This window comes from Heterodontus francisci, unplaced genomic scaffold, assembly GCF_036365525.1.
Source record: "Heterodontus francisci isolate sHetFra1 unplaced genomic scaffold, sHetFra1.hap1 HAP1_SCAFFOLD_823, whole genome shotgun sequence".
NCBI classification, from domain to species: Eukaryota; Metazoa; Chordata; class Chondrichthyes; order Heterodontiformes; family Heterodontidae; genus Heterodontus; species Heterodontus francisci.
In genome coordinates this window covers 111,543-125,718 of record NW_027141437.1, presented here as the reverse complement: position 1 = coordinate 125,718, position 14,176 = coordinate 111,543, and the positions used below count along the sequence as shown (strand labels likewise).

Below are 14,176 nucleotides of genomic sequence, written 5' to 3'. Positions count from 1 at the left end.
AAAGGGATCAAAGGGTATGGGGGGGGAAAGCGGGAACAGGTTACTGAGTTGGATGATCAGTCATGATCATAATGAATGGTGGAGCAGGCTCGAAGGGCTGAATGGCCTACTCCTATTTTCTATGTTTCTATGTCCCCTTTATTCCATGTACTGCCATTGTGTACACTACATCCACCTTCTCTGAACTGCCTCCGATGCAAGTATGCCCCTCCTTAAATAAGGAGGCCAAGACTGTACGCAGTACTCTAGGTGCGGTCTCACCAATGCCTTGTATGGATGTAGCAAGACTTCCTGACTTTTATACTCCATCCCCTCCCCTCCCAATAAAGACTATCATCCCAAGGGTCTTCCTAATTACTTGCCGTACCTACATTGCTAACTCTCAGTGATTCATGTACGAGGATAATTGGCGGATACGGGGGGAAGCCAAAGGCGGAGGAGCGCGCGGATCCCGGGCGCTGTAGAACTGGAGGAAGTTAGAGATGGTGGGGGGTGGGGGGGGTTGAGTGAATCTCTGCAGGGATTTGAACGTGTGTGGACCAGAATTTTACCGCGAGTCGTGCTTGTTAGGAAAGGTAGGGGATTGCGGCGGAATGGGCAGCTGACGGAACAGTTTGTGTTGAAAGTCTTCCTTTGTGTCTTCCAGAAGTCGGTAGAAACTTCGCCGGTTCAGAGGTCACGGCAGCCGTCAGCACCACTCTCCCCAGCCAGGCGAACTGAGCGCTATTCGTCCCGCTGGACTGACAGGCGGGGGTCTTGCTCGCCGGACCGGAGCTGGGCCTCGGCGGACCGGGGGAGTGGGGGCAGGAGGTACTCCCCCGACCGGGGCCGGGAGTCGCCCACCCGCGGCCGCACCCGCAGCCCCCCTCCGGCCCGGGGCGCCCGGCGCTCGCCCGCCAGGCCGGCCTGGAGCCCGCCGGGGCGGGACCGGTGGCATGACAGGAGCTCTCCGTCCCGAGGCAGGCCTTCGCCACCCAAGAGGCGGGAGAGGTCGTCGCCGCCACAGAGCAAAGCCGCGGCCCGGAGGAGCAAGTCGCCGAGGAGGGAGAGGCCCTCGCCACGGCGGGGGCGGTCACCCCCCGGACAGAACAAAGCATCGCCCAGGAGGAGCGTGACGCCACGGCGCCAAGGGTCATCGCCCAGGAGGGGGAGGTCACCACCGAGGCAGGCGAAAGCGTCTCCAAGGAGGAGCGTGTCGTCAAGGCGCGAGAGGTCATCTTCAAGGCAGACTAAAGCGTCACCGAGGAGGAGCGAGTCACCCAGGCGTGAGAGGTCATCGCCAAGGAGGGGGAGGTCATCGCCAAGGCAGGCGAGAGCATCGCCAAGGAGGAGCGTGACGCCAAGGCGCGAAGGGTCATCGCCCAGGCGCGAGAGGTCATCACCAAGGCAGACTAAAGCATCACTGAGAAGGAGCGAGTCACCCAGGCGTGTGAGGTCATCGCCAAGGAGGGGGAGGTCATCGCCAAGGCAGACTAAAGCATCACCAAGGAGGAGCGAGTCACCGAGACGCAAGAGGTCATCGCCAAGGAGGGGGAGGTCATCGCCCAGGCGGAGTAAAGCGTCACCAAGTAGGAGCGAGTCACCGAGGCGCAAGAGGTCATCGCCCAGGAGGGAGAGGTCATCGCCAAGGCAGACGAAAGCGTCGCCAAGGAGGAGCGAGTCACCGAGGCGCAAGAGGTCATCGCCCAGAAGGGAGAGGTCATCGCCAAGGCAGACTAAAGCATCACCAAGGAGGAGCGAGTCACCGAGGCGCAAGAGGTCATCGCCCAGGAGGGAGAGGTCATTGCCAAGGCAGACTAAATCATCACCAAGGAGGAGCGAGTCACCGAGGCGCAAGAGGTCATCGCCCAGGAGGGAGAGGTCATCGCCAAGGCAAATGAAAGCGTCACCAAGGAGGAGCGAGTCGCCCAGGCATGAGGGGTCATCGCCAAGGCAGATGAAAGCATCACCAAGGAGGAGCGAGTCACCGAGGCGCAAGAGGTCATCGCCAAGGCAGATGAAAGCGTCACCAGGGAGGAGCGAGTCGCCCAGGCGCGAGGGGTCATCGCCAAGGAGGGGGAGGTCATCGCCACGGCAGACAAAACTATCGCCAAGGAGGAGCAAGTCACCCAGGCAAGAAAGGTCATCGCCAAGGCAGACTAAAGCGTCACCGAGGAGGAGCGAGTCGCCCCGGCGCGAGGGGTCATCGCCAAGGCAAACTGAACTATCGCCAAGGAGGAGCAAGTCGCCCCGGCGCGAGGGCTCATCGCCAAGGCAAACTAAAGCATCACTACGAAGGAGCGAGTCACCCAGGCGTGTGAGGTCATCTCCAAGGAGGGGGAGGTCATCGCCAAGGCAGGCTAAAACGTCACCAAGGAGGAGTGTGACACCAAGGCGCGAGGGGTCGCCAAGGCAGACTAAAGCATCGCCAAGGAGGAGCGAGTCGCCCAGGCGTGTGAGGTCATCTCCAAGGAGGGGGAGGTCATCGCCAAGGCAGGCTAAAGCATCACCAAGGAGGAGTGTGACACCAAGGCGCGAGGGGTCATCGCCAAGGCAGACTAAAGCATCGCCGAGGAGGAGCGTATCGCCAAGGTGCCGGGGGTCATCGCTGGATCCCAACCGGTCGCCGCCAACTTCAGGGGCGTCATCGCCCAGAGCGGGGGATTCGTCTCCCTGGCGGAGCAGAAGCCCACCGAGGTCAAGCCCATTGCCGGCGGAGAAAGGGAGATCGTCGCGGGTCGAGGACCGGCCGGCCAGGAGGCAGGAGCAGCCATCGCCCCGAGGCAGCCAGGCCTGGCCAGAGAAAGGGAGCTCGTGTAGCAGAAGCCCGTCGCCCGTAGGCCGGAGGGCAGGGGAGGCCGGAGGGGAGGAGGCTTCGCCCCGCAGGGCGGCCCCGTCCCCGGAAGCCAAGGCGCAGCCCCCGGCGAGAAGGCAGTCGCCCCCGGGGAGGGCCAGCGCCTCGCCCGACCGGGCTGTGTCGCCGCCAGAGGGGCCGCCCTTGGTGCAGGCGAGCCGGGCCAGCTCCCCGCCCTGCAAGGACGCGTCACCGACGGTGGGGAAGGAGCACGAAGGGTCTCCGTCTGAGAGGAGCCCCCTGCCCGGTCGAGTCGCCAGTCAGCCAGCCGGTCCCCGCTCCCTCCCCTCCTCCAGCAGGTCGCGCTCCGCTAGCCCAGAGGGGCCGTGGGCCGCATCGCGCTCCCCCGCTCCACCCCCTCCTCCTCCTCCTGCCCCCCTTTCCGCCCCTCCTCTCCGCCAGCGCTCCCCAGCGTCCAAGTCCCCCCCGCCATCGCGCCCCCCTGCCGGGGCGGGGGCCGCGCCCGGCAAGGATTCCGGCCGCCAGCCTTCCCCGCCGAGGCCCAAGGGCCGGCGGGGCCCCTCCCCACCTCGCTCCCCCTGCCGCAAGCGCCGCCGAGGCTCCCCCTCGCCCTCCAGCTGCAGCTCGTCCAGCTCGGGGAGCAGCAAGTCGCCCTCGCCTGCCAGGGAACGCAACGGACGCCGGAACCGGTGAGGATAAACCTGTTGGCCGTCTCGGGTTCGGGAGGGCGTTAACCTTTGACCCCTGCTTTCCCCATATCTGCCGGGGGAGGGGGGGTGGGGGGAACCGCACGCGGAATACTGGGCATGGAGAATCCAGGGCCCACGGGCTTCATCTCCGGCCTAGTCCTGAGTGAGCTAATCTCAGCTGGCGGTGGGGGCAACCGAGACCCCACGTTCTGGCGAGGGGTTTCCAGATGGGGTTAATACTCGTGCGGCCGAGGTTAGACTCGAGTACTGATTTTTTTTTATCCCTTCTGTTTATTCACTTGCAGCAGCCCGACACTGAAGGGCCGCGCACAGAGCTCGTCGTCTGACAGAGGGAAGGGGGGTCGATCCCGGTCCCCCGCGAGGAGGGGTGGCCCGGCCTTCCAGAGCCACGGCCGTCCCCGCCGGACCCCCAGCAGCCCCCGGCAGAGGGGCGGCCGTGACCGCCGGCGCTCGTCCAGCAGCTCATCCGACAGTTCCAGCAGCTCCTCGTCCCGATCCCGCTCTGCCCAGCGTCCCAGGCCTGACCCCAAGCGGCACTCCTCTCCACCTCACAGACGGTGAGTGGGGTTGCAGGGTGCAGGGTCTGTCCAGAACTGACTGGGGTCTTCTGGAGGTACCTGTGCAGTAGTTAAGAGGGAGCTCTCCAGGTACAGGAGTGTGAGAGATGGGTTAGAGGGACCTCCCCAGTTTCAGGAGTGTGAGGGGGTGGGGGGGTTAGAAGGTCCACCCCAGATTCAGGAGTGTGAGAGAGGGGTTAGAGGGACCTCCTCAGTTACAAGAATGAGAGAAAGAGGGGTTAGAAGGACTTCCCCAGATACAGGAGTGTGAGAGAGGGGGGGTGAGAGGGACCTCCCCAGATACAGGAGAGAGAGGGGTTAGAGGGACCTCCCCAGATACCGGAGTGAGAGAGAGTGGGGGTGAGAGGGACCTCCCCAGATTCAGGAGAGAGAGAGAGAGGGGTTAGAGGGACCTCCCCAGATACAGGAGAGAGAGAGAGAGAGGGGTTAGAGGGACCTCCCCAGATACAGGAGAGAGAGAGAGAGGGGTTAGAGGGACCTCCCCAGATACCGGAGTGAGAGAGAGTGGGGGTGAGAGGGACCTCCCCAGATACCGGAGTGAGAGAGAGTGGGGGTGAGAGGGACCTCCCCAGATACAGGAGAGAGAGAGAGAGGGGTTAGAGGGACCTCCCCAGATACAGGAGAGAGAGAGAGAGGGGTTAGAGGGACCTCCCCAGATACCGGAGTGAGAGGGACCTCCCCAGATTCAGGAGTGTGAGAGAGGGATTAGAGGGACATGTGAGCGGTTTGATCAGTGTGACAATGTACAGACCAATCTTACACTATCCCCTCTGAACCCCACAGTAGGTCACGGAGTCCGCGGAAGCCGATTGACTCCTTGCGGGATTCCCGGTCGCTGAGTTATTCGCCGGTGGAACGGAGGAGACCCCGTCAATCCAGGGACTCCTACAGCAGACGGTAAATGCTGGCAATGCATCCCATTGTACACGATCCCAATGGATTCAAACCCCTTCCCTTTCACTCCCACTGTACACAATCCCAATGGACCCAAACCCCTTCCCGTTCACTCGCATTGTACACAATCCCAATGGACCCAAACCCCTTCCCTTTCACTTCCACTGGACAGAATCCCAATGGACCCAAACCCCTTCCCGTTCACTTTCAGTGGACAGAATCCCAATGGACTCAAACCCCTTCCCTTTCACTTTCAGTGGACACAATCCCAATGGACCCAAACCCCTTCCCTTTCACTTTCAGTGGACAGAATCCCAACGGACCCAAACCCTTCCCATTCACTCCCATTGTACACAATCCCACTGGACCCAAACCCCTTCCTGTTCAGTCACAGTTTACACAATCCCAATGGAACCAAACCCCTTCCTGTTCACTCCCACTGTACGCAATCCCAATGGACCCAAACCCCTTCCCGTTCACTCACAGTTTACACAATCCCAATGGAACCAAACTCCTTCCCGTTCACTCCCACTGTACGCAATTCCAATGGACCCAATCTCAAAGGTGTGGGGAGTGTGTGATCAGAATGGGTGGGAGTTTGAGAAATGTGAGAGTGGGATTGGACTGTGTGGGATCTGTAAGGGTGTGGGGAGTGTGAGATTAGATTTCCGGCCTCATTTGGTGAAAGTCCTACGCAGACTACGTGTGTTGAATAGCTGCCTATGTTTGTAATATGTCTGCAATGCTGATTAAATCACCTCCTTCTCTTCTGTTGTTTGTATAGAGACCGGGATCGTCGAAGGAGACACTCAGACAGCGAATCGCCGGTGAGGAAGAGACGACACAACTCACCCAGTCCTCGGGAGCGGAGGAGGTTTCGGAGGTAAGGGACAGTATCGAGCTCTGGGCAAGACTGAATCGTTCAACAAAGCCCAGGCAGGAGCTGACCCAAACTTTCCCATTCACTCCCACTGTACACAATCCCAATGGACCCAAACTCCTTCCAATTCGCTCCCACTGTACACAATCCCAACGAACCCAAACCCTTCCCATTCACTCCCATTGTACACAATCCCAATGGGCCCAAACCCCTTCCCATTCACTCCCACTGTACACAATCCCAATGGACCCAAACCCCTTCCCGTTCACTCCCACTGTACACAATCCCAATGGACCCAAACCCCTTCCCGTTCACTCCCACTGTACACAATCCCAATGGACCCAAACCCCTTCCCGTTCACTCCCACTATACACAATCCCAATGGGCCCAAACCCCTTCCCATTCACTCCCACTGTACACAATCCCAATGGACCCAAACCCCTTCCCGTTCACTCCCACTGTACACAATCCCAATGGACCCAAACCCCTTCCCGTTCACTCCCACTGTACACAATCCCAATGGGCCCAAACCCCTTCCCGTTCACTCCCACTGTACACAATCCCAATGGACCCAAACCCCTTCCCGTTCACTCCCACTGTACACAATCCCAATGGACCCAAACCTCTTCCCATTCACTTCCACTCTACACAATCCCAATGGGCCCAAACCCCTTCCCGTTCACTCCCACTGTACACAATCCCAATGGACCCAAACCCCTTCCCGTTCACTCCCACTGTACACAATCCCAATGGACCCAAACCCCTTCCCCTTCACTCCCACTGTACACAATCCCAATGGACCCAAACCCCTTCCCGTTCACTCCCACTGTACACAATCCCAATGGACCCAAACCCCTTCCCATTCACTCCCACTGTACACAATCCCAATGGACCCAAACCCCTTCCCGTTCACTCCCACTGTACACAATCCCAATGGACCCAAACCCCTTCCCATTCACTCCCACTGTACACAATCCCAATGGACCCAAACCCCTTCCCGTTCACTCCCACCGTACACAATCCCAATGGACCCAAACCCCTTCCCGTTCACTCCCACTGTACACAATCCCAATGGACCCAAACCTCTTCCCATTCACTCCCACTGTACACAATCCCAATGGACCCAAACCCCTTCCCGTTCACTCCCACCGTACACAATCCCAATGGACCCAAACCCCTTCCCGTTCACTCCCACTGTACACAATCCCAATGGACCCAAACCCCTTCCCGTTCACTCCCACCGTACACAATCCCAATGGACCCAAACCCCTTCCCGGTCACTCCCACTGTGCACAATCCCAATGGACCCAAACCCCTTCCCGATCACTCCCATTGTACACAATCCCAATGGACCCAAACCCCTTCCCGTTCACTCCCACCGTACACAATCCCAATGGACCCAAACCCCTTCCCGTTCACTCCCACTGTACACAATCCCAATGGACCCAAACCCCTTCCCGTTCACTCCCACCGTACACAATCCCAATGGACCCAAACCCCTTCCCCTTCACTCCCACTGTACACAATCCCAATGGACCCAAACCCCTTCCCGTTCACTCCCACTGTACACAATCCCAATGGACCCAAACCCCTTCCCGTTCACTCCCACTGTACACAATCCCAATGGACCCAAACCCCTTCCCGTTCACTCCCACCGTACACAATCCCAATGGACCCAAACCCCTTCCCCTTCACTCCCACTGTACACAATCCCAATGGACCCAAACCCCTTCCCGTTCACTCCCACTGTACACAATCCCAATGGACCCAAACCCCTTCCCGTTCACTCCCACCGTACACAATCCCAATGGACCCAAACCCCTTCCCGTTCACTCCCACCGTACACAATCCCAATGGACCCAAACCCCTTCCCGTTCACTCCCACTGTACACAATCCCAATGGGCCCAAACCCCTTCCCCTTCACTCCCACTGTACACAATCCCAATGGACCCAAACCCCTTCCCGTTCACTCCCACTGTACACAATCCCAATGGACCCAAACCCCTTCCCGATCACTCCCACTGTGCACAATCCCAATGGACCCAAACCCCTTCCCGATCACTCCCATTGTACACAATCCCAATGGACCCAAACCCCTTCCCGTTCACTCCCACCGTACACAATCCCAATGGACCCAAACCCCTTCCCCTTCACTCCCACTGTACACAATCCCAATGGACCCAAACCCCTTCCCGTTCACTCCCACTGTACACAATCCCAATGGACCCAAACCCCTTCCCGTTCACTCCCACCGTACACAATCCCAATGGACCCAAACCCCTTCCCGTTCACTCCCACCGTACACAATCCCAATGGACCCAAACCCCTTCCCGTTCACTCCCACTGTACACAATCCCAATGGGCCCAAACCCCTTCCCCTTCACTCCCACTGTACACAATCCCAATGGACCCAAACCCCTTCCCGTTCACTCCCACTGTACACAATCCCAATGGACCCAAACCCCTTCCCGATCACTCCCACTGTGCACAATCCCAATGGACCCAAACCCCTTCCCGATCACTCCCATTGTACACAATCCCAATGGATCAAACCCCTTCCCATTCACTCCCACTGTACACAATCCTTCCGGCGTGACAGAGGTGGAGGTAAGAGAGGAGGGGGAGTTGCACTATTGATTAGGGAGGACATCACGGCAGTACTTAGAGAGGATATCCCGGGGGGAATGTCCAGCGAGGCCATATGGGTAGAACTTAGAAATAAGAAAGGGGTGATCACTTTCATGGGATTATACTACAGGCCCCCCAATAGGCAGAGGGAAGTGGAGGAGCATATATGTAGGGAAATCACAGATAGGTGTAGGAATTATAGGGTTGTAATAGTAGGTGAATTTAACTTCCCTGATATTGACTGGGACTGCCTTAGTGCTAAGGGATCAGATGGGGAAGAATTTGTTAAGTGTGTCCAGGATAGTTTTCTGAAGCAGTATGTGGATGGCCCTACTCAGAGAAGGGGCGACACTCGACCTCCTCTTAGGAAATGAGGATGGGCAGGTGGTTGATGTGTCAGTGGGGGAGCACTTTGGGACCAGTGACCATAACTCTCTTAGCTTCAAGATAGTTATGGAAAAGGATAGGACTGGTCCTCAGGTTGAAGTCCTAAATTGGGGGAAGGCTAATTTCGATGGCATCAGACAGGAAGTCTCGAAAGTTGAATGGGAGAGGCTGTTTACAGGTAAAGGGACGTCTGGCAAGTGGGAGATAGGAAGAGTTCAGGGCCGGCATGTTCCTGTTAGATGGAAGGGCAAGGCTGGCAAGTTCAGGGAACCTTGGTTGACGAGGGATATTGAGGGTCTGGTCAGGACAAAGAAGGAGGCATATGTCAGATATAGACAGCTGGGATCAAGCAAGTCCCTCGAAGAGTACAGGGGATGTAGGAGTACACTTAAGAAGGAAATTAGGAGGGCGAAAAGGGGCCATGAGATTTCCCTGGCAGATAAGATAAAGGGGAATCCTAAAAGATTCTATAAGTATATTAAGAGTAAAAGGGTAGCTAGGGAGAGAGTAGATCCCCCCTTAAGGATCAGTGTGGCAATCTATGTGTGGGAAATGGGCGAGGTCTTAAATGAATATTTCTCGTCTGTATTTACCGTGGAGGTCATGGAAGCTAGTGAGTTCAAGGGAGGGAACATCGATATCCTGGAGCATATCAACATTACAAAGGAGGAGGTGTTGGAGGTTTTGAAGCGCATTAAGGTGGATAAATCCCCAGGGCCTGACCAGGTGTATCCTAGGATGCTATGGGAAGCAAGGGAGGAGATTGCTGGGGCCTTGGCAGAGATTTTTGTATCATCATTAGTCACGGGTGAGGTACTGGAAGACTGGAGGATAGCTAATGTTGTGCCTTTATTTAAGAAGGGCAGCAGGGATAAGCCAGGGAACTACAGGCCGGTGAGCCTTACATCAGTGGTGGGAAAGTTATTGGAAGGGATTCTGAGAGACAGGATTTATATGCATTTGGAAAGGCGAGGTCTGATTAGTGATAGTCAGCATGGTTTTGTGCGTGGGATTCATGTCTCACGAATTTGATTGAGTTTTTCGAGGAGGTGACCAAGAGGATTGACGAGGGCAGGGCGATGGACGTTGTCTACATGGACTTTAGCAAGGCCTTTGACAAGGTCCCGCATGGTAGGCTGGTCCAGAAGGTTCAAACACATGGGATCCAGGGTGAGCTAGCCAATTGGATACAAAATTGGCTTGGTGATAGGAGGCAGAGGGTGGTAATGGAGGGTTGTTTTTCAGATTGGAGGCCGGTGACCAGTGGTGTGCCACAGGGATCAGTGCTGGGCCCTCTGTTGTTGGTCATATATATTAATCATTTGGATGTGAAAGTAAGGGGCATGATTAGTAAGTTTGAAGATGACACCAAAATTGGTGGTATCGTGGACAGTGAAGAAGGCTGTTTCAGGTTACAACAGGATACAAGGGGGCAAGGGATTGGCAAATGGAAGTTAATGCAGACAAGTGCGAAGTGAAGCATTTTGGGACGTTAAACCAGGGCAGGACGTATACAGTGAATGGCAGGGTCCTGGGGAGTGTTGTTGAGCAGAGAGACCTTGGGGTGAAAGTACATAGTTCCCTGAAAGTGGCAACACAGGTAGACAGGGTGGTGAAGAAGGCGTATGGCATGCTTGCCTTCATCGGCTGAGACATTGAGTACAAGAGTTGGGACGTCATGTTACAGTTGTACATAACGTTGGTTAGGCCGCATTTGGAGTACAGTGTACAATTTCACCGCACTACAGGAAAAATGTGATTAAGCTAGAGAGGGTGCAGAAAAGATTCACAAGGATGTTGCCTGGTTTGGAGGGCTTGAGTTATAAAGAGAGATTGGATAGGCTGGGTCTGTTTTCCCTGGAGCGAAGGAGGCTGAGAGGGGACATGATAGAGGTATATAAAATTATGAGAGGCATAGATAGGGTAGATAGCCAGAGTCTGTTTCCCGTGGTAGGGGTGACTAAAACCAGAGGGCATAGATTTAAGGTGAGAGGGAGGAGGTTTAAAGGGGATCAAAGGGGTAAATTTTTCACACAAAGAATAGTGGGTATCTGGAATGAGCTGCCTGAGGAGGTGGTGGAGGCAGGAACAGTAGCGACATTTAAGAGGCATCTGGACAGGTACTTGAATGAGCAAGGCATAGAGGGATATGGAGTTAATGCAGGCAGGTGGGATTAGTATAGATAGGCATTATGGTCGGCATGGACACGGTGGGCCGAAGGGCCTGTTTCTATGCTGTATGACTCTGACAATCCCAATGGACCCCAACCCCTTCCCGTTCACTCCCACTGTACACAATCCCAATGGACCCCAAACCCCTTCCCGTTCACTCCCACTGTACACAATCCCAATGGACCCCAAACCCCTTCCCGTTCACTCCCACTGTACACAATCCCAATGGACCCCGAACCCCTTCCCGTTCACTCCCACTGTACACAATCCCAATGGACCCCAAACCCCTTCCCGTTCACTCCCACTGTACACAATCTCAATGGACCCCAAACCCCTTCCCGTTCACTCCCACTGTACACAATCCCAATGGACCCCAAACCCCTTCCCATTCACTCCCACTGTACACAAGCCCAATGGACCCACATCCCTTCCCATTCGCTCCCACTGTACACAATCCCAATGGACCCCAAACCCCTTCCCGTTCACTCCCACTGTACACAATCCCAATGGACCCCAAACCCCTTCCCGTTCACTCCCACTGTACACAATCCCAATGGACCCCAAACCCCTTCCTGTTCACTCCCACTGTACACAATCCCAATGGACCCCAAACCCCTTCCCGTTCACTCCCACTGTACACAATCCCAATGGACCCCAAACCCCTTCCCGTTCACTCCCACTGTACACAATCCCAATGGACCCCAAACCCCTTCCTGTTCACTCCCACTGTACACAATCCCAATGGACCCCAAACCCCTTCCCGTTCACTCCCACCGTACACAATCCCAATGGACCCAAATCCCTTCCTGTTCACTCCCACTATACACAATCCCAATGGACCCAAACCCCTTCCCGTTCACTCCCACTATACACAATCCCAGTTTAACAAGGCTGGGTTCTGCTGGGCTGCTCCACTGCTGGCTGCGACTCGCGCGGTGGTCTCTCCTGCTGTCTGCCGTGAGAACGGGTACTGGCTGGGTATTGTGTCATCAGGGCTGCCCCATCCAGGGCCGACCACCCTTGCCTTTAGCTCAAGGTCCCGAGGCCAACGGAGGTACCGGAATTAGCGGACCGTCTGGCCTCGGTGTCTCTCGGCACTTGTCTCTGCTGACACCTCCTCCGTTGATCTCTCTCTCTCTCTCTCTTCCAGATCTCCTTAAGGCAGGAAGACCCATCACCGGCCTGGCCTGGTTTCCCTGGTAACAGCCGCCAGCGTCCTTCCCCGAGGCGGACATCTTGCATTGTTTTTTTTATTTCTCCCCCCCCACCCCCCCCCCCCCCACCCCCTCCCTCTCCAGACTGTGAAGAGGAAAGCCTCGTAATTTTGTTTTTTCAACGTGTTTTGTTCCTCTGGTGTTTTTTTTTTCGTTTTTTTTAACTGACGGATTCCACTCGGGATATCTTATAATTCAGAGAAAAAAAATTGTTAACCGGGGCGGGATTTGCGGGGGAGAGGGGGGTGCGTGGTTTAGGGATTGAATAGGGGGGGGTGCTGCGGTGGAACGCAGGGACCACGAACCTGAAGCCTGTCCGCCTTCCTGGAAAACCACTTCACGAGGAAGGGAGGAGAGCAGGGCAAGATGGGATTGTGAGGGCGAGGCAGAATCCACGGGCAGACCTTATTAGAAACACTCTTTATGTTTGGGTTTCCCCCTCCCCCTGCTTCTGTAACAGGTCCGTTCCTTCACCACCAACGCACACACACACACACACACACACAGAGGAAGAAAAAGATAAATAAAAATTAATAGTTGACAAATCTGCTGTGAAACGAGTTGTCTTTGGTCCGTGCCGAGTCGGGGAGCCGAGCGCTTGCGTCACGTTGTTTCTGCAGTTCGGGGCGCATGTGAGCCTGCTCGGATTTCCCCCCTTTTTTCCTCCCCGTTTTCGATAATCTCGCACCAAACTCCGATAATTCCCTGGTGGGGGTGGTGAAGAAGCCATCCCAGTCACCTGGGGCATATCTGTACACTGACTGGTGTCTCTCAGTCCCCTCTCTCTCAGGGTGATATCTGTACACTGACTGGTGTCTCTCAGTCCCTCTCTCTCAGGGTGATATCTGTACACTGACTGGTGTCTCTCAGTCCCCTCACTCTCAGGGTGATATCTGTACACTGACTGGTGTCTCTCAGTCCCCTCTCTCTCAGGATGATATCTGGACACTGACTGGTGTCTCTCAGTCCCTCTCTCTCAGGGTGATATCTGTACACTGACTGGTGTCTCTCAGTCCCCTCTCTCTCAGGGTGGTATCTGTACACTGGTATCTTTCAGTCCTCTCACTCTCTCTCACAGTCCTCTCTCCTGTCCTCAGGGTGGTTTGATGGGACAGTATACTCCTCGCTCTCTCTTGATTGGGCGGAGGTGGATGTTTAACTCTGTGTATCCATTCTTGAATCCCCAGCGTGGAATTTGATGCCTTCACTCGAGGCGTCTCTAGTCATCGTTCCCTCTGACCGGTGACGGTGCTGAGGTACGAGGTGAGGAGCCTGGTGCCCGGAACTGACCGGCCTTCGCTGGAGCAACACCGAGGCCAATTTTCCCATCTCCCCCGCACCGCCCCCCCCCCCCCCCCCCTCATTTTCCCTCAGCCCCCAGTGCAGTCGCCTAACATCCTTCTAAACTCCAGGGAATATCGGTCCATTCGGCTCAATCTCTCCTCCTGGGGTCATCCCCCTCAACCCAGGAACCAGTCTCGCGAACATACAGAGCAGGAGTTGGTCACCTGACCCCCATCGAGCCTGCTCCGCCATTCAATAAGTTCATGGGTGAACTGATTACTCCACATTCCCACCTACCCCCCCATAACCTTCCACCACCACCCCCCCCCCCTTGCTTATCGAGAATCTATCGACCTCTGCCTTGAAAATATTCACAGACTCTGCTTCCACCGCCTTTTGAGGAAGAGAATTCCAACGACTCACGACCTTCTGAGAGAAAAAATTTCCCCTCATCTCTGTCTTAAACAGGCGACCCCTTATTTTTGAACAGTGACCCCCCCCCAGTTTGAGATTCTCCCACAAGGGGAAACATCCTTTCCACATCCACCCTGTCAAGACCCCTCAGGATCTTATATATTTCAATCAAGTCGCCTCTTACTCTTCTAAACTCCAGTGGATACAAGCCGAGCCCGTC

General features: G+C 56.0%; 1 protein-coding gene across 4 annotated transcripts in view; it reads left to right on the top strand.

Annotated features, from left to right (window-relative positions):
- srrm2 (serine/arginine repetitive matrix 2) overlaps nucleotides 1-12,803 on the top strand; it is a 35,645-nt gene extending 22,842 nt beyond the window's left edge. For all 4 annotated transcript variants that reach the window (XM_068027238.1, XM_068027237.1, XM_068027239.1 and 1 more), the window contains 5 exons: nucleotides 647-3,483; nucleotides 3,789-4,061; nucleotides 4,866-4,979; nucleotides 5,761-5,859; nucleotides 12,195-12,803. In XM_068027238.1, the coding sequence (XP_067883339.1) occupies nucleotides 647-3,483; nucleotides 3,789-4,061; nucleotides 4,866-4,979; nucleotides 5,761-5,859; nucleotides 12,195-12,204 (3,333 nt within the window). In that variant the 3' untranslated portion in view covers nucleotides 12,205-12,803. The remainder of the gene's footprint in view (nucleotides 1-646; nucleotides 3,484-3,788; nucleotides 4,062-4,865; nucleotides 4,980-5,760; nucleotides 5,860-12,194) is intronic.
- Nucleotides 12,804-14,176: the final 1,373 nt, after the last annotated feature.